The sequence below is a fragment of the Stylophora pistillata genome, chromosome 3 (genome assembly GCF_964205215.1).
Source record: "Stylophora pistillata chromosome 3, jaStyPist1.2, whole genome shotgun sequence".
Lineage (NCBI taxonomy): Eukaryota > Metazoa > Cnidaria > Anthozoa > Scleractinia > Pocilloporidae > Stylophora > Stylophora pistillata.
The window spans coordinates 10,764,920-10,784,115 of record NC_142521.1 but is presented as its reverse complement, the minus strand read 5'-3'; the positions used below and the strand labels follow the sequence as shown (position 1 = coordinate 10,784,115).

The 19,196-nt window shown below is 36.4% G+C and overlaps 1 protein-coding gene and 2 long non-coding RNA genes across 5 annotated transcripts in view; all 3 read right to left on the bottom strand.

The window, feature by feature from the left end:
* Nucleotides 1–12,271, bottom strand: part of LOC148734490 (polycystin family receptor for egg jelly-like) — a 36,620-nt gene extending 24,349 nt beyond the window's left edge. The window contains exons 1-4 of one of the 3 annotated variants that reach the window (XM_088753450.1): nt 11,999–12,271; nt 7,961–9,036; nt 3,905–3,966; nt 547–631 (exon numbers count right to left, since the gene is read on the bottom strand). In XM_088753450.1, coding sequence (XP_088609576.1) covers nt 547–622 — 76 coding nt within the window. In that variant the 5' untranslated portion in view covers nt 623–631; nt 3,905–3,966; nt 7,961–9,036; nt 11,999–12,271. Of the gene's footprint in view, nt 1–546; nt 889–3,904; nt 3,967–7,960; nt 9,037–11,998 lie in introns of those variants that run through there. The other 2 variants (XM_088753451.1, XM_088753452.1) reach the window with 2 other exon arrangements.
* Nucleotides 12,272–14,112: 1,841 nt separating this feature from the next.
* On the bottom strand, nt 14,113–16,220 carry LOC148734489 (uncharacterized). Its single transcript, XR_015999109.1, has 2 exons — nt 15,624–16,220; nt 14,113–15,225 (listed from the first exon to the last, which is right to left on the bottom strand). It is a non-coding gene; the product is annotated as an uncharacterized LOC148734489 (long non-coding RNA).
* An 859-nt stretch (nt 16,221–17,079) lies between these two features.
* LOC148734488 (uncharacterized) lies at nt 17,080–18,987 on the bottom strand. The gene is made up of 2 exons (XR_015999175.1): nt 18,318–18,987; nt 17,080–17,480 (listed from the first exon to the last, which is right to left on the bottom strand). It is a non-coding gene; the product is annotated as an uncharacterized LOC148734488 (long non-coding RNA).
* Nucleotides 18,988–19,196: the final 209 nt, after the last annotated feature.

Sequence of the window (19,196 nt, the reverse complement as noted above, 5' to 3'; positions counted from 1 at the left end):
AACATTAAAAGGTATTCAACCATTTCATCCCTACAGCTATTGCAATTGGAGAAACTCTAAGGGTTTTCTCTGACTGACTAATTAGTAAAAAGTTTTTTTCACTTATGATTCTCAAAAAAACATGAGTCTGTTATGATGCCATGATTTTTTTAATATAAATAATCATCTGCCTGATTTTATCCTTAAAGGAAGATATTGTTAAAGGTTGGGCCCTTTTTTTGCCAAGATTAAATATCAACTTATCAATTAACACGTTCGCATGCGTAAACAATCTTTCCAAGCTTACAAACGAGGCAGGAGGCAGAGCGTGGGGGGGGGGGGGGGACTGACATCCCCCCTCTATAGAAGAGTGATAAAAGCTCGGAATTTTTGATAACCTGGCACTGACCCCAAAGGCAAGTATGACGTTATGTTAGTCCAACTCCCACTCTTCCCAACTGGAAAGTTATCTCTCTACCCTTGTATGATTTATAGTTACCTTTCCATGTCGATATTTCACAATAACGATAGCTTTTTTGAGGTCTAAAATGCATTAAACTTCCTTACCACTGCATGTGGCAAAAGTAAGCCAAACCATCATCGCTGTAAACCGCAACATCTTCGCCTGATGAAGCATATCCATTACAAACGACTAAAGAATGAAACGCAGTTGGAGAGGTTTTTAAGATATTACAAAGAGTGGATCCTGTATAAACAAAAGACAATCGCCACTGCTTAACTAGAAGTAATCAGTTCTAGGTCTAGGCTCATGAAATCGCACAGTGGATCGATGAAACAACATAAGAGCTAGGGATAAAATCAATGCTAAGAGGTTATCTCCCTAGGGCTAACATTTCTTTCTTAATTTTCCCTCCAGTTACTGTGTACTTTTGTAATATACCGACCTTTAGATATCACTAAGCCAACGATTCCTTGCTTTTGCCCTCCAGTTAATTTGCCTTCAGGCTAACTGAGATGAGAAAGTCGTATGTGCCGACATAAGTATCTGTTAGCTAGACTACAGGCAGTTCAGAATGCTGCAGCTCGTGTTGTCACATTGACACCGAGGCATGTTCATATATCTCCTATTTTAATTAATCTTCATTGGTTACCAGTTGAGTTTAGAATAACTTTTAAAGTCCTTTTATTGGTATACAAGGCCCTTCATGGCCTTGCACCTTCCTATATTTCTGACCTTTTGAATTTTAAAACATACTCTAGGTCATTGCGTTCTTCATGTAAAGAATATTTAGTGGTTCCAAGAAGTAGATTGAAAACATATGGAGACAGAGCTTTCTCTATTGCAGGACCTAAATTGTGGAACGATTTACCTCTAGAGATTAGGAAATGTGCTTCAGTGGCAACTTTTAAGCAATCCCTTAAAACTTTTTTATTTAAGTTAGCATATAGGTTATGAGATTCGTTTTGTTTTGAGATGTTTTTTATTTATATAGTAGATAACTTAGGCTATCTTTGAATTATATTGTATATTGTAGATATTTTATATTACATATTTTTATATTTTATATTGTTATTAGGTAGCGCTTTGGACAATTATTGGATTTTAGCGCTATATAAATAAAATTATTATTATTATTATTATTTGGACATCCCCGTGATGCTAAAGAATCTTTTCTGTTACCCTACAGTTAGTATACACTTCCATTTACTACTCTCCATCCGCCATTTATATGCCTCTATTTATATCTATTTGCCTTTAGGCTGACTGAAATGACAAAGTCGTATCTGTGGTTTTTAATATGTCGACAAATGGACATCACTTCTATGAAATATCACTTTTATGAAAATGAAAACTATTAGCTACGCTTTGAGTGATTTCAACACAAATTACACAGAGTCTCCTTGTCCAACTCTTAAGGCACCTACAGTGGTCTAAAAAACGGGGAAAATAATCGTTCAGAAACTCCCTTTTATTTCGTTTCAAATTTTACCTGGACAGATATATCTGCGCCTTCCTTAAGTCAACTATACACTGAGAAGCCCTAAAGTAAAGAGTGCTTGCTCGGATAGTAATGAAATGAGGACAGCAACGACGCAAAAACAAACTTACATTTTGGCTCAATGATCCCGATTTGCTTCTCGCGCCGACGCTGGACTTTTATTTGAGCATCACAGTTAATGATAGCGATTCAGTTTCAAATAAATGAGAAAACAATTTCTTACTGGGATTCCCGTTCTTAGACGTCAAAAAATTTGGCAATTTCATTTGTTTTTCGGCATTTGACGTTTGAAAAACGCAAAACTGGGTTGAAAACTCACTAGCAGAGGTATCGTTCTGGTAATTGCATCTTTTGTTTCGCCATGTCATCTTCTTGTCACGATAGCGGTTCCCCAAAGATCTAATTAGCCAAGCCCGAGGCGACGGCCCACTTTCACGTATATAAATTTCAAGACTTGTTTGTTTTCAAAATATTTACAATGCTCTGCGCCATTTTTATTACATTCAGAAGCTTATAGATATAAATTGTTTGACTCAGAATGTTTGCCGAAAACGATATTTTGAAAATGCCAAGTGAGGAACGTATTCTATCGTGTGATTAAAGGCTCGGCGACTTGTCTGACAACGACCACACAACAATATGATGATCTATAGTATCGAGAGCAAACATCTGGCGAAAGTAATTTTAGTTCCCGTCTAATGTAATAACTATTCCCGTAACAAAGTATAATAGAACTGAAAATGTCAATCAATTATTTCTTCCAGCTTCAAAGATGCCGCAATTGACTTTCTAGTGAGATGTTTACTGACCAGTTTTTTATTAAAAAATTAGGAATCAGAGGAATATGTGACCACTCAGAACTGAAGCCACATTTCTGCTTTCTCAGATTTAGGAAACCCATGTTTATCATTGATTATTGTTAAATGAAACCCCGTTGACTGTTTAAAACATGCCTCTGTAATGCAAACGAGGAACATCTCCACATCTACCTTTTAATTCTGGACGTGGAATATGGTGACTCTTGTAATTTGCCCGTAGAAGAAACTTAGAATGTGAAAAAGCTTTTTCTCTTTTTTTTTTGTAGGGTAAAAATGCCTCAAGTTAACCAGCTAAAAGGTTTAACGAAACAACTCCCCGCCATTGAGGACCTGGTCATGTGGAGTAAATATGTTTATTACCCGACTCGGGCAGTCAGAGGGCCAATAACTAAAATCAACCAATCAAAATGCTCTATTGCCGGTCAATATTCTCTCAGTATTGGACCGGGCACTGTCCCCAATGGTCCCGAATGATACCGCACTTGTGTCCCTTTGAACTTCAGTCGTATAATAAATCTCTTATTAACCAAGCTTGCTCGAGACCGTACTGGAAGAACATCGGCCCTCGGTCTTTTTTGTACGGACCTCGGGCCGATATTCTCCCAGTACGGCCCTCGCGCTTGGTTGATAAGATGTTTATCCACCATGATTAATCTCCACTACGGAGAATAACTGTTGATAGTTATTAGTGTTAAGGGTGACGCTAACAGTAACGAGTTGAAATAAGGAGTAACTATTATTCCATTATCTCACAATTTTACCGTATAAGATGAAACGAACGCGTACATATATACTGACACTATAGCACCGCGAAAATGTATACACGGAGGCAAAGCTAGGCAACTATATGGCCACACATACAGGTCCAAACTTTTCAGCATTATCTGATGGTTATTCATAACCATTACAATTTTCTCAAATGTGATCGGTGGATTACCTGCTTTGACTTTCACTAAGCCACATATTCTGTCTGAATGGGACTCCACTCGGTCCTAGTACTGTTATCAATTATGAGTAGACATTTTGCTCACTGCTTGCAGCCCGCAAAATCTTCACGCATGCGTAAACTTCATTTTCAAAGATCCTCCCTAATATAGAACTATTCATTTTCTGTAGAGACATGATATTTAGAGGAAAAAATGTTACCTTGATGATGCTCAGCCGCAGGTTGAGTTGTTGTTAATACCTTTCAAAACTGTCATGACAATCTGTTGAGTTTACAAATCAAGGGAATGAGTTATTGCGTTATATCATTTACAATGCTGGTTGGAAATAAAATGACAGAAAGTACTCGACATAACCAAAATGGTATATTTCCAATATTATTCTTGAATATTTGCAAATGACTTACAGTTAGCAAACGTCATACAATACCTTTAGACACTAACGAAAGTTTACATAGCTTATTTCATTTACAGTGTCTGATTGCAAATTTGTTTTAAAAAAAATTAAAACTTTGGGGTAAATTGCAAAGCTAACCTTGTCTCACGTTTCCTATTTAACGGTGAACATCCGTTGGCTGGCTTATTGAAGTGTTTACGGTGATGGGCGTTTCGTTTCTTATATGTCCGTTCATGTAAACTCAACGCGAACGGAGTCAGATTACATATCCAAATATAAATTGGTTTAAATTTTATAAAACGATGTTTTTGAAAATTCATTTTAATAAGTATTCAATAAACGAGCTAAAGATAAAAAAGGGGAGAAGGGAGAAGGAGACTAGGTTGACCAAAAACAACATGGAGGAGAGTGATTGAAGACCAAAAACGAATAGCTGGGTGGCAATCATGGATGACTGTTAGATCTTTAGCAACAAACCGAAGTGGATGGAAAGAGAATGTTAAAGCCTTATGTGCCTTATGGCACAAAGAGATATAGAGATAGAGATAGGGAACAAGCTATTGATCACTTTGCGAATTAACACCATAATATTCTAGAAAATGCAAATGTGGTTGGTACGTTATGACTCTCCATATGTGTAAAATGTCTTAGAGGGGGATGATTCTACATTCTCTTATGTTAGATTTGTACATTAGAACTTAACATCTTCAGCGTGTAAAAAACAAAACTCGAAAGCAGTTTTTCGCCTGGTCAAGGAGTCCTTTAAAATTATAACTATATGGTATAATTTCAGGGTGCCTTGAGAGAATCAGAATCGCATCTAATATTCACCATGACATTCAGGGATGCCTCGCTTTTAATTTGAGGACTTCTTTTCCGAGCATGAGTCACTTTAATTCCATGCACCACTTGATTTACAGGTCCCGCTTGTTCAAAGATTGGATAGCTATTCACTCGATTTTCAATCCAGTGGAGAGCACAGTACGCTTTGCTATTGCTTATCCGCGATTTCTCCGTTGGATGTTTAAACTTATCTGCCCTTTAAACTGCTGGACCTTTGTCTTCACAGTCGAAAAAAACTTCGATTCATTTGGATTTAGCTTTCGACCATGTCGTCATTTTTTTTTACCCTGCTAAGGAAATTGTTTCTTATCCATACAGTTTGAAGATATTTCAAAGCCACTGTTTGAGTAAAAATTAATTTTTAAAGAATCACCCAGGAGGAACCTTCCTTTAGCAGTTATTTACTCAGGAGAAATTAGAAATTACAATGACTATCGCTCGCTTTCTTTTGGTTATTCGTGATAAACATGTTACAAAGTAATTATGCTCAATACATGCTCAGGACCATCTGCTGGTACTGCAATGAGATCTCTGCTTTAATATCAATCATAAGTGAAAAAACGATTTCCTTCGTCTGTACGCGAGCGAGAGCAAATAAAAACGCTCTGGCCCCCTCGTGTAATCAAAGCTTAGACATTCGAATCAATATTACTATTACTTATTTTAGCTATAAGGGTCATAGTTATATTTCGACGATAAACAAACAAAACTTAACAAAGCAGTTGTGAAATAATGACGAAAAAAAATGATTAACAGACTCGTTCCTCAAAATAACGCAACTTGAGGTTTTTTTTTTTTCATTTCCATGCAAACCCGACTAAATGACAAATCGTACCTTCTAGAGGCAATTTTTACAAAAGAAAAGAAGCCTCTAATTTAAAAGGCCAGCTAAATTGTACAAGACCTGTATTTACTCCCTCTTTATTAATCATTTCACAGCAGGGAATCAATAGGCCTACGAAGATAAAGTACCCACAGCACTGTATTAGCATATTATAATTGTAATGCGGTAAATTGTTGTGAATGATAGACACAGCATTATTCGTGAATAAAAGTGACCACGGCGAGCATCACTTTGAAAGTGGGTCTATGACGTACTATTTTAATGAATTCTGGATGTTTTCAACATGAAGTTGGTAAATAAGTCTTCCCAAATACATAGCACATTTTCTCTATTGCATCTAGTTCTATCGATATTTTCATTTATCCATTTATTTACTTTTCATTTTTGTTTTTTCATATTTTTTCTTTGTATTTATTTATCTATTTGTTTATATTTTTCTGCGATTATTGATTGAATATTGTGTTTTGCAGCAGTTAGATCGAGAGTTGCTACCCTTATTAATTTGCTGAAGCCTTCACTGAATGAACTGAATGAACCGTTATTTATCGTCGATAACGTGGGGAGTGGTCACCCATTCTCCCGAGCCAAGGGCTCATGTATAAAACGCTCGACTAAAGGAAATACAAATTAAATAATAGATAAATATCATATATGAATTAAATAGATGTTCCTTTTTGCGTTTAGCAAAAAGACCCAACATGGAGACAATAGTGTTTAATGCTTAATTGATCCCATTTATTGACCAATCAACTGACAGACATTCAGAATAGGTGATCGTTTCGAGTGTAATTTCTGTATGTTTACGTTGAGAGGAGCTAATGGTCCTTGAAAATATCTATCTGATTAAAGTCGCATTCGAATGATCTTAGATAGGTTTAAGGCTTTTCCCCGAATACCATACACCATTAATTTTTTCAACAAAACTCAGACGAGATGTTCCTGTGAAAAGGTTCACACTTCTGACGATTCTTGAAGAAAACCAAAGCCAATTAAATTTCAGGTGTACTGATCAAAACCCAGATATCAAGCCGAAGAGTCACCGTATTTATTACAAATATTTAGCATCTCTACTGTGGTTTTATCTGAATCCGTAAGTTTTTGTACAAGACAGATCTTCACCTCTCACTCAAAAACAAGACAAAATCTGCACATGCAACTCATTTGAAAAACTGAAATGACCTTGCATTTTGAACCTTGTTGGTAGGAACAGTTTATGAGTTCAAAATTTCCGTGTTCTTTTGAAATTAATCCGGCATATTTCCCAAAGATCTGAAGGGGTATAAACAACAGATATATTAATCTTGATATAATCGAGGACAGGTGTGAAAAATTCCCTTCGAAGGAGTGAACATACAACACATACATGCTTTGCAGCAGTTTTAACAATTATTTTCCAAAGGAGACTTGTAAAGAAGGATGAAGAAATAAGAGGTAAAAAACTTAAGCATCACTCTTAGCGTACGCAAACACCCACGTATAACATTGTGTTTGTAACTGACTGCACATCACGTATTTGCCATACGAAATCAGATTTGTCGAAACTGTAAAAAACACGGTGTGATGAAAATGACAGACATTAATTTTTTTTTATCAGTTACAGTCAGCTGGACTGGATACTGCACATCATGTATTTGCCATAAGAAGTTAAGTTTTGTCAATTCATTTTAGATTTGTCAAAATTGCAAAAAACAAAGTGTGATGAAAATGACAGACGTTAATTTTTTTTATCAGTTACAGTCAAGTGGAGGAAATACATTAGTAAGATAAAGTATATCCATGAATTCTTTTAAAAGTAGTTAACCTGTGATCCATAACATTAGCACAACAAATACTGAGCTGGAAGGAACTCGTGTTGGATAAATCATAAAAATCATTTCATTTACAGAAGCTGCACTTTTTCATTTACGAAAACCGCAAAGCTCAAAAGCCGATGTAGTACTTGTACGCGTTTAGGAAAATGAAGATGGCGAGTTTAAGCGTGGTAGTTTGAGTGCTTTAAAAATGAATGCTTTTATTCCAAATAACAAGAGAATAACAACACTAAATGAAAGGATAGGAGAGCGGAAACTTTAGGGAGACCTGAACGTTCCCCTCGACAATTTTTCCTAGTGATTGCAACAATTAGTCAGACAGAGAAAAATTAATGACGATTATTTCAATCATTATATTCTTACCTTAGATTCTCAGTTTGGATCAGAAACACTGACTGTCGTTTGGTTAAACGCAAGTTAAGAGTGATCAACTTATCAGGCGAAGAAATACGAAAACGAGTTATCAGTTTCATCGCATTTCGGCCAGATACAGCTGATAAATGTGCCCAATGAGAATGACACCAATTTTAATTGAACTGAGCAATTCGTGACTTTTCCCAATGAGTAATCTGTCATTCGTTATTAATTTGATTGTTTCATCGGGAGAATGCCTTTGATGCAGCAAAACAAGTCATGCAGTTTCAGTGAGGTTTCATTGAATTTTGAATTCGTTTCGGTTATTAAGGCTAGCAGAATTGGAAAAAAAAAAAAAAAAAAAAAAAAAGGCCAATATTGGGCCATCTCATTCAATTGAGAAACCAAACATATAAGACATTATCACAGACAGATTGAAATCATGCTTTAAAAAAAAAACGAAGAAAAACACAGGAAGACGTCGGGATAGCGAGTAATGCTTTTAACTCTCGCGCTTTCATCACTTTCTTTTGTTATTCACTGTCAGAAAGACAGTTTGTCTGCGTTTTGTATTACCACTACCAGAATTAAATAGATGTTCCCATGACAGCTTACGGACATTTGATAACGTCTGTTTATCGACAAGCATGAGCCAGCAGTTTATCGACAAGCATGAGCCAGCAGTTTATGGGACCAGCAGTTTCTTGGATCAATAGGAACTTACAGACGACACGCAGGGATGATCTTTGTTATCGGAACCTTTGATGGACAGCTAGGTCGGTGCTGAACAGTTTTCATTACAATTTATTTTGAAATTCTCAGTAGAGAGACAGTTTTTGGCTTGAGAAATCTTCCACATTTTAGAGTTCGTTCATCTGGATCATCTCATCAAAGGATAACCCGGTACAAAACTAGAGACTTCTCCGAACTTAAAAGGTAACATGATCTCAGCAAGATTCGACATCACAGTAGCAACCTGATTTAAAAGTGTGACATCCACTTTTAAACGATCGTTGGGAGTCTTCCCTTCAAAGTTGACTCTCCCTTGAAAACATAGAGGATTCAGAACTGCATGGTACTCGGATCTAGAGTTAATCAATAATCCAAGTTAAGCTTTGCCGATATATTTTAAGCCGGCATAAAGAAAATGAATAAAGGCTGATAGTTTCGAAAGAAACTGTTTGGGGCTGCGTCGGTGGGAGTAACAAAATAATTTGGATATATCAACAAAGTTGAAATGGTAAATTGGCCACCGTAATGATTACAAAAGCTGATGTTTCGAGCGTTAGCCCTTCGTCGGAGCGAATAGAGGAATTGTGGGTTGTGTGTGCTTTTAAAGGCAGAAAATGGAGCTACGTTATTGGTGGGTGCATGGCAACGAGAAAAACATGAATAAATTAGTGGAATGAAAAGCGTTCATTGATCCCTGTGGGATTTAGACTGCCGGTTTGAAAGATGAGCTTTTGTTCAAGATTTTTACGGCTTTCTGTGCCACCTAAGTGCAAGGAAAGAGCGCAGATTGCCATATGTTGCTTAGAATGATTGGGTAAATTAAAATGTCTAGCGACTGGTTTCGATGTGTCCTTGTCATTCCTTTCCACGTCTCGAAGGTGTTCTCGGAATCGGTCACCTAGTCTTCTGCCTGTTTCGCCGATGTATATCTTTTTGCAATAAGTGCAAGTTATGCAATAGATTACATTAGCGGAGGTGCACGTGAAGTGGTCGGTGATCTTAATGGATCGTTTAGGTCCCGATATTTTATCAGTGTTGTGAATGAAAGGACACGTTTTGCATCGTGCACGAGCGCATTTAAAAGTGCCTGGTTGCTCATTAGTCTGAAAAGAACTTCTGACCAAAAAATTGCCTAAGTTTTTGTCGCGTTTGAATGAAACGAGCGGAGGCTGCGAAAAGATAGTGCCTGTCTCTGGATCGTTTTGAAGTAATTTAAAGTTTTTAAGAATGATGGATTTAACTGAGTGGTTGCGAGGGTGAAACGTGAGAGTGAATGGAATGCGGTCGGAATCTTCTTTATGCGACGTTTGTAGTGCTGAATGTCGATCAATAAGTTGAGCGCGGTGGTAACCCGCTTGAACGACGGAAACAGGGTAACCACGTTCATCGAAGAACTGGCACATTGACTCTGATTTCTGACAATTCTTTATCCTTCTTAGACGTCAAAGTTTCAATTGAAGGTAACGGGTTATGCACTAGTGTGTATTACAAACCTACAGACTCTCATAATTACTTGTTATATTCGTCTTCTCATCCATCTCACGTTAAGAATTCCATTCCTTTTTCTCAGTTTCTAAGACTTCGTCGTTTATGTAGTAATGACTCTGATTTTCACCACAAATCAGAGTCAATGTGCCAGTTCTTCGATGAACGTGGTTACCCTGTTTCCGTCGTTCAAGCGGGTTACCACCGCGCTCAACTTATTGATCGACATTCAGCACTACAAACGTCGCATAAAGAAGATTCCGACCGCATTCCATTCACTCTCACGTTTCACCCTCACAACCACTCAGTTAAATCCATCATTCTAAAAAACTTTAAATTACTTCAAAACGATCCAGAGACAGGCACTATCTTTTCGCAGCCTCCGCTCGTTTCATTCAAACGCGACAAAAACTTAGGCAATTTTTTGGTCAGAAGTTCTTTTCAGACTAATGAGCAACCAGGCACTTTTAAATGCGCTCGTGCACGATGCAAAACGTGTCCTTTCATTCACAACACTGATAAAATATCGGGACCTAAACGATCCATTAAGATCACCGACCACTTCACGTGCACCTCCGCTAATGTAATCTATTGCATAACTTGCACTTATTGCAAAAAGATATACATCGGCGAAACAGGCAGAAGACTAGGTGACCGATTCCGAGAACACCTTCGAGACGTGGAAAGGAATGACAAGGACACATCGAAACCAGTCGCTAGACATTTTAATTTACCCAATCATTCTAAGCAACATATGGCAATCTGCGCTCTTTCCTTGCACTTAGGTGGCACAGAAAGCCGTAAAAATCTTGAACAAAAGCTCATCTTTCAAACCGGCAGTCTAAATCCCACAGGGATCAATGAACGCTTTTCATTCCACTAATTTATTCATGTTTTTCTCGTTGCCATGCACCCACCAATAACGTAGCTCCATTTTCTGCCTTTAAAAGCACACACAACCCACAATTCCTCTATTCGCTCCGACGAAGGGCTAACGCTCGAAACGTCAGCTTTTGTAATCATTACGGTGGCCAATTTACCATTTCAACTTTGTTGATATATCCAAAATAAAGAAAATGACTTAATGAGAAAAACTGCAAAACAGGAACTTCTACAGTTTGTTAATGAATTAATAACCCCGACAGGAAACAAATCTATTTATTTGTTTGATTCTGCTCTATAGTTATTTCTGAGGTTAACAAAATCTATCTTGATTTTCTAGCTTTGCGATAAGCATTTCTTTTTTGATGAGGGAGACTGGTGAGGAAAAAGTTAATTATTGCCAGTATGCTAACCCTAATCTTTTGAAATGGCATTTGCCCGTTGTCCTTGCAAAAACAATACTAACTACTTCATACTAACTTGGTACTAACTACTTCATATTAATAGATAAAAAGGTATGTTAATACAGGATGATACAGGAAGACTGAAAAAAAAATCACAATATTACCAAAGAACATAAAAACAGAAAATGATATTTCTATCTTAAAACATTTGAAACTAGATACAATGACTCGCTTTGCCGTTGCAACTAAGAATTAGCTCCGAAAGACAAAAACCTAATCCAAGCGCTTCAAAACCTCCGGTGAATAAAATATTATGCTAGATTTGAATTTTTTTCTCTTCCACCGATGACCATATTTCTCCTGGATAAGAGACAGTTACTATTTAGCAAATAAGCCCGAGATATCAAGCAAAGAAAATGGTTTTGTAGTCACATAACAGACAAGTAATTTGCGTAAGTGTTTCTGGTACTTTTTTTAAGCGTTCAATTTAGCTAAAATATTTCACAAACTGGCGTGTTATCAAATTTTACAAACTCCTACTTACCTATGTTCCCGAACATGAAACATATATCCCTATAGACGTGTTCCATGGCTCTCACAAATTTTGAACTTGATCAAAGTTCCCATGCTAAATGTATTGATCCAAAACGACACAAAACACGGAGTTCCAGGTGATTTTAGCTTCTTGGCGCCAATTAATGATTTATGTTTTAACGGTAATTAAACAAATTTTATGCATGTGCGTCAACATTATTGTCTTCTGTTAACTCGCTCGTGACGAAATCAGCCAAACAAAGATGACATTGACCTAGTCGTCGACTGAAGAACAGCGCAAATGAAAATTCCTCCTAATAATTTCCATAATTTTTCTCAAGATAAGTGATGAAATAATAAAGTAAATTGGCTTTTTTCCCTAGGTGTCGATTTCCACGGTTAAAATCGAAAATGTCAGCTTGAAAATTTGTGGTGAATTGTTCTGAAAAGTAAGATCTGAATAACTTTCAACTAATGAATCCTCTGTTGTTTTCACAAAATTGTGAGGAAATTTAAAAACGACAACGATAGTGCAAGGAAATTAGGTTTACTTTCCAGCAACACGTTCATATCATGTTCCTATCTATGGGGCGCCAAATGTATTTTTATTGTTTAGAGTGGTTATTTGTATATAACCAAAACAAGTATGGTCATATGTAAATAACCACACTGCAGATTGGTTATTTATAAATAACCAAAACGAGACATTGGTTATTTAACAAATAACCAAAACATGAATGTGGTTATTTGCTAAATAACCAAAATTGCAAAGTGGTTATTTGCTAAATGGCCAAAACTGAAAATTGGTTATTTGTAAATAACCATAACTGAAAATTGGTTATTTGCTAAATAACCAATTTTGTTATTTCCTAGTTCAAAAATAGAAAGAAGTCCAAAATTCCTGTTTATAAGTCTCAAGAGACCACGACACAATAACAAGAGTTTATTTCTTTTTCTGCAGCAGTCCAGGGTGTGCCAAAAATAAACTACATGTACAATCTAGCATCAAACACCCTTAAACTCATTAACTAGGAAATAACAGCGACAAGACATTTCAACATATCGGAAGACAACCCACCGCCAGCTATCTGCCTTGATACGTACCTGTTGCTGAGAATTTCTAAGTGCATTGCACATTGCAGCAGAAATTCTTGCCACCACGTCATCGTTGGAAGCCATGTTGAGAGAGATCGACGCATGCAATGCACTGTAGGAAATGAGCGGGAAAACAGGTCACGCGGTTGTTACGTGTCCATACCAAATTAGGTAAATAACCCATTTTGCGCTAAATAATCAATTTTCAATTTTGGTTATTTAGCAAATAACCAAAATTCAGTTTTGGTTATTTACAAATAACCAATTTCTGGTTCTGGTTATTTAGCAAATAAACAATTTTCAGTTTTGGTTATTTACACATAACCCATTTTCAGTTTTGGTCATTTAGCAAATAACCACTTTGCAATTTTGGTTATTTAGCAAATATCCACATTCATGTTTTGATTATTTGCTAAATAACCAATGTCTCGTTTTGGTTATTTATAAATAAACAAACTGCAATGTGGTTATTTACATATAACCATACTTGTTTTGGGTTATATACAAATAACCACTCTAAATAATAAAAATACATTTGGCGCCCCCCTACCTATCTAGAGAGATTTCGATTGATAGCTTCAAGCCCGCCGGTTGTATGTTGTTTCAATCAGGTGGACGCGAGTATAACTGGCCTGTGCCCGAAATATAAATTTCGCTTTAAGAAATTGTTTCACTAATGCCTTGTATAGGAAAACGCTATTCTTCAGAGACAGAATTCCCGGTAGTCCGCACTGCACTGAGAGGTCTGGGTCCGAGCCCTGACCGAGTCATTACATTGTATTCTCAACAAAGACACTTCACACTCACAGTGCCTTTAGATCTCTCTACCGAGGAGTATAAAAGGGTAACAAATGTTTGAAATGTCAGAAATGAGATAAGTATCATAAATATAATTGTTCCGTTGGTGATGCAGATGTGCATGCTCCGATTGGTTAAGGAATGCGTCATATCTCGCCGTAATCACCTGGCGCGAGGTGATTATCGCTGGGGCGCTTAATTTCAAAATGGCTGCCTCACGTTTTGTCAATGTTATCGAACCATACCATACATGTTTATTCAAACTCGTATATAACTACGTAAATTTGAAAGGGAGAGTCAAGAGGTTAACCCTATGAATAAAACTATCCTAAAAACTACAACAAACAAAAAAAAAACCATAAATTTATAGCTTTAAAAAAGAAATAATTTTACATTTAAAAAGTTCTAGGCTACCGGCTTCAACAACATTACTAGGTAAATTATTCCGATGACTAATTACATTGTAAAAAAAAGAATATTTGAAACAGTTGATTCTAGATAATTTACAATAAAGCTTATACGAGTGATTCACCCTAGTGGATTTGACTTTCGCAAATTCAAAGAATTCCTCAAAATCCAAGTGTGATAAGCCAAATACGATCTTATAACATTCAACAAGAGAGGAATATGTCGTATGACTGGACAAAGATGGCCAATGTAACGTGTCGCAACGCTCTTCATAAGACATATCAGCTCTTTTTTGCCTAAGAGCTAACCTTGACGCGCGTCTTTGCACGCTCTCTATTGCATGAATATCTTTGACAAGATATGGGTTCCAGACTGGAGCAGCATACTCTAGAAGTGGTCTGACCAATGTTTTGTAAAGCAATGAAAAAGTTGTTGTATTAGCTGCTCCATCGAGGAAGAGATAAACCGATAACAGAAACTTCAATTTCGAAGAGAACAAAAGATGCTGTTTAATTTACTTTTCAAATGCACCTAGACCCTTTTCTCAAAAGTCCTGGTAACTAAATGGGCCTGAAGCCATGTTTTAAATTCAAAATTTAAGGATAGAAAAGCAGGTTCTGGCTCCCAAACAAGTTCTTTTTTATTTTCTTTAGCTGATAGTTTTATTGTATCATTTTCAAAACTTTTGAAATCCCCATCTTGCTTTACGGTCCCGATAAGTTACCGGGACTTTCGAGAAACGGGCCGCTGAGTAGTTATGGCAATGAGTTTAACAGTTAACAGTTTTTCGTCTCTGGCTTAGTGAATATTGTTAAATAATCCCCACGACCTCGTCTCGGGAGTCATTCAACAATATTCATTTTGGCTTCGGCAATTAAAAATACTGGAATGTTTTTCAGTTCTTCTCTTTTTCTTTCACCAGTAGCACATAGACAACTGTAAGAAAATAAAGTGAAAACAAAGAAAACCGGAAAAGGAACCTACGTCATTAATAGGGTTTCTTAAATCTTTTCGAACCTCGATTAAAACTACTGCACTTAAGGTTTCCGAAAAGCTGTGTTCAGTTTATCAGTTTCGTCAGGCGAGATAAACCTCTACAGATCTTATCACTCTAGAACAAAAATAAAAACAGGGCAAAAAAAAGACTTCCTGCTCCCTTAAACCATTCCGGCAACTTCATTCAATCGATTTGGAAATTTAGAGAAATATTTCTGGTAACCTAAAACATTTTTTTACCTGGCATCAGTGATACTCGCGGTGGGATATTGGTAACCAGGACATCTCTTTACACAGATAGGCAGTTCGTATTATGATTAGGTTTTAAAACACCTCACCTTTTGGACTGTTTGTTATTTGCTTCTCTTCGCGTGTGAAGGAAAAAATTCTATGAGAAACACACAATTCAAATGTTAGTGCGTGCATGGACAGGTTAACGGTGCCAACGATTTCATTCAAATTGTAATTTCTTGTTACATATTTTATTAATAACTAATCAATTTTTGAGTCAGAGGAAAACCTAAACAAAAGTGCCACCAGTAAAAGATCGAAATTTTGAAGGCACAACTGAATTTTGAAGATTGTTTATTATATTATGTTAACTTGTTTTCTTTTCTTTTAAGTTTAATGCTAAAATTTAACCGTTAGCAATATTGGTTTAGTTTTTACTTAAGCTCTGAGAGAAAGCATAAGGTATCTATCTAGTAAAATTACATTAGGCGCGTACGTTTACAAATTATGGCGTTTTTTTTTTCTTTTTAGTCGCTGTGTGACCCTGACGAATTAAAAGAAAACTTACATTCTTCTCAAAGAAATCAATCACTGACTAAAAAGAACAAAGAAGGAAAACACATCTGAATACTTCTCGTGTCGTATTTGTCAGAGAATCGATGAAAATAGTCGCCGACAACAATGTTGATTTGAGAACAAAACGATATTTCATGGTTTGGAGAGAGGATATGTTATGGAGAGTGACTGAAAATTAAAATTTAGAAATTTCCAGAAGGCTTAGTCATGCTGACTTGCGTTCATGAACTTTCTATTGAAATTTCTAAAACTTTTTTTAGGCTTGATGTTATGATGGAATAGAAAGAGAGAGAGAAAGAGAGAGAGAGAGAGAGAGAGAGAGAGAGAGAGAGAGAGAGAGGGAGAGACGACTCTTAGAACGAGGTCGCCATTTCCAATAAGATAATTCTTCCAAGCGAATACGGATGCTCCCAAAACAGGTTCTGATTCTGTAAATGTATATTTATCGTTCCGAAACTTTTTAATGCAGTAAATGGTTTGAACCCGGGGGTAACATGTGAAGGTGTAGTCTGATCGTCCGGGTGAGTGTAGTCCTGAGAAGGACTGTTGTCGGTGGTAGTGACTGACGTTTCGACAACCTGTGCGGATGTCATCATCAGAGGACTCTGATGATGACTTCCGCACAGGTTGTCGAAACGTCAATCACTACCACCGACAACAGTCCTTCTCAGGACTACACTCACCCGGACGATCAGACTACACCTTCACACGAAACTTTTTAATTTCAAATGTTTAGCAATTGGTTAGGATATTCAGAGGATTTCAAAATTTCGTTCAAAAGGCTAATAAAAAGATAACGTTCCCATTATCCATTCTCTATCTCGCTTGCCAAGTTCACGTTACAATTGCAAAACAGATGTAACAAGCAAATCGCAGCTCACGTTTGACCAGTTCAAGAGCATTAGTTTCAAATTGGCTCGCATGGAAAAAATAAATAAATGAGTCTCTGACAAATCAGATTTTGATCGAGTCTGAGATCAAACAAAATTGAAGATAAAACGTTTTATTTCATCTAAGTTTTAACATGGAACAGATTGACCAAGATCGAAAATTATGCAAAATAGGAGCTTTACAATTACACTTATTTCTCTCGAGAACGAAAACCTCTGCTTTGACATCATATTTGACCAGTTGTCATACATCTTCAGGTCACTGCAAGGAATTTTCGCTGATATCTACATGTTATCATCATATTTGACCAGTTGTCATACATCTTCAGGTCACTGCAAGGAATTTTCGCTGATATCTACATGTTATCATCATATTTGACCAGTTGTCATACATCTTCAGGTCACTGCAAGGAATTTTCGCTGATATCTACATGTTATCATCATATTTGACCAGTTGTCATACATCTTCAGATCACTGCAAGGAATTTTCGCTGATATCTACATGTTAAAAAAATCATTGAATGATGATTGAATTTCATGTAGCAAAATAATAAAGGACATACTTGAAATTATCACTGGGAATCGATATCTTCGGAAAAGAAGTTTTGGACTCCCAGAAAATTTACTTCTGAAAAAATCTGTTTTGCGTATTTTCCATTTTTAACTCAGTGCTAAAATCTCTCAGAATATGAAGTGGCGCTTCGAGCCGTTTTGAATGTTTTATAGAAATCGGTTTCCACAAACCTAGTTTTGCAAAAAAGTTAAAGATAACCCTTTTTTCTTATCTCGGACGTCCGGTCATTTGATAACTTTAAGGTAAACCTTTCGCCATTTCGAATCAGTTTGAAAAGATTCTGTCACATATGAACTTTCTTTTTTATGACAGGATGACCGCGATGTCTTGAAGGTTTTTAATCCCAACGATGAGAATAGAGAACAAACTGCATGAGACGTAGAGAAAAATGCAAGCTTTGGGAAAGTACCCGGCTGTATTAAAATGTTATCGACCCCGAACTAAAATTGTTTTCGAACGAAAAGGAAAATGTTCTTAGTTAACTTATCTTGGGAATTTTCATATCTAAAGGCGAAAATCACTTTTTGCTTTACAACAACTTAGCTTTAAGGATTTAAGGTCGAAAACTTGCATTTGTTTCTTGAAACTAGCACTCATAAATTTGTTAAATTGATCCTGGGTTAGAATTGCTTATAGATAAAACGGGTTCTGATTTCGTGTACGGCAAGGAAGTAACCAATCTTGAATTAGGATTTGATTACAAATGATTCCAGCAAGTTAGAAATGATAACTCTGTGTCTTGGTTTATTACTTTCACTTACCCGCTCTTGTCTGCAACATCGACATATAATCTTATGCGGATTTTGTTAATTGAAAATCGTTCTAAAACGTTTTCGCAATCTCGTCGTATCTTCAAATCTGAAGTGTTTACTCACAAAAAAGTAAATATTAGGTCTAATTCATCCGCGGAAGTGTCAAAGGGGCTCATGCACTTCCATTCCTGGTTGACAGAAATTCACCCATGGGTGTATTTATTCTTTGACTTTCCATCTGAGTTTCTGAATTCTCCGAAACTCAATCGGTATCGTCAAAAAGGCTCTCTTTACCATCCCAGGTAAATAAGTCTTGTTAATTAATTCTCGAAGTTTGTCTTTCTCTGGAAAAGTAAACTTTACAGAGAAGCTGCGAAAAAAATTACACTTTTTTCCCAAATGTAAATATGAAAATATATACAGCTAAACAACCGAAGTTTGAAAAAACACACACGTACACACGTTCACACGTTTTAAACTCTTGAATCATCTCATAGAACTTCATTCCAAATCTCAGCCTGTTTATTAGACGAGCTCCTAATAGATAATATTTTTCAAAAAATTAGCTATATAAAGCTAGAACGACTCTAGTTTTATATCATTCTCTCAGATAATTTCATTTTAAAAGAATACCCTCTAAAATTAAGCTGTCATTTCGGTACAGGTAAAATCTATATTAATTAATCACGAAACAGCTCGAGATCTCTTTTGTTCCTTTTCATTAGGGTTCGTTTGCGTATCTGTTCATCTGGACCAGTTTTCAGGTGGTTTTTCCAATCCTTTTCGCAAGATGATAAGAAGATAGGGACAGTTTTTAACCTGTGTTTCATTAAAATCAGTTTTGCGGCACAAGTTGTTTAAACAAGTGCTGATTTCAGTGAATCCTTC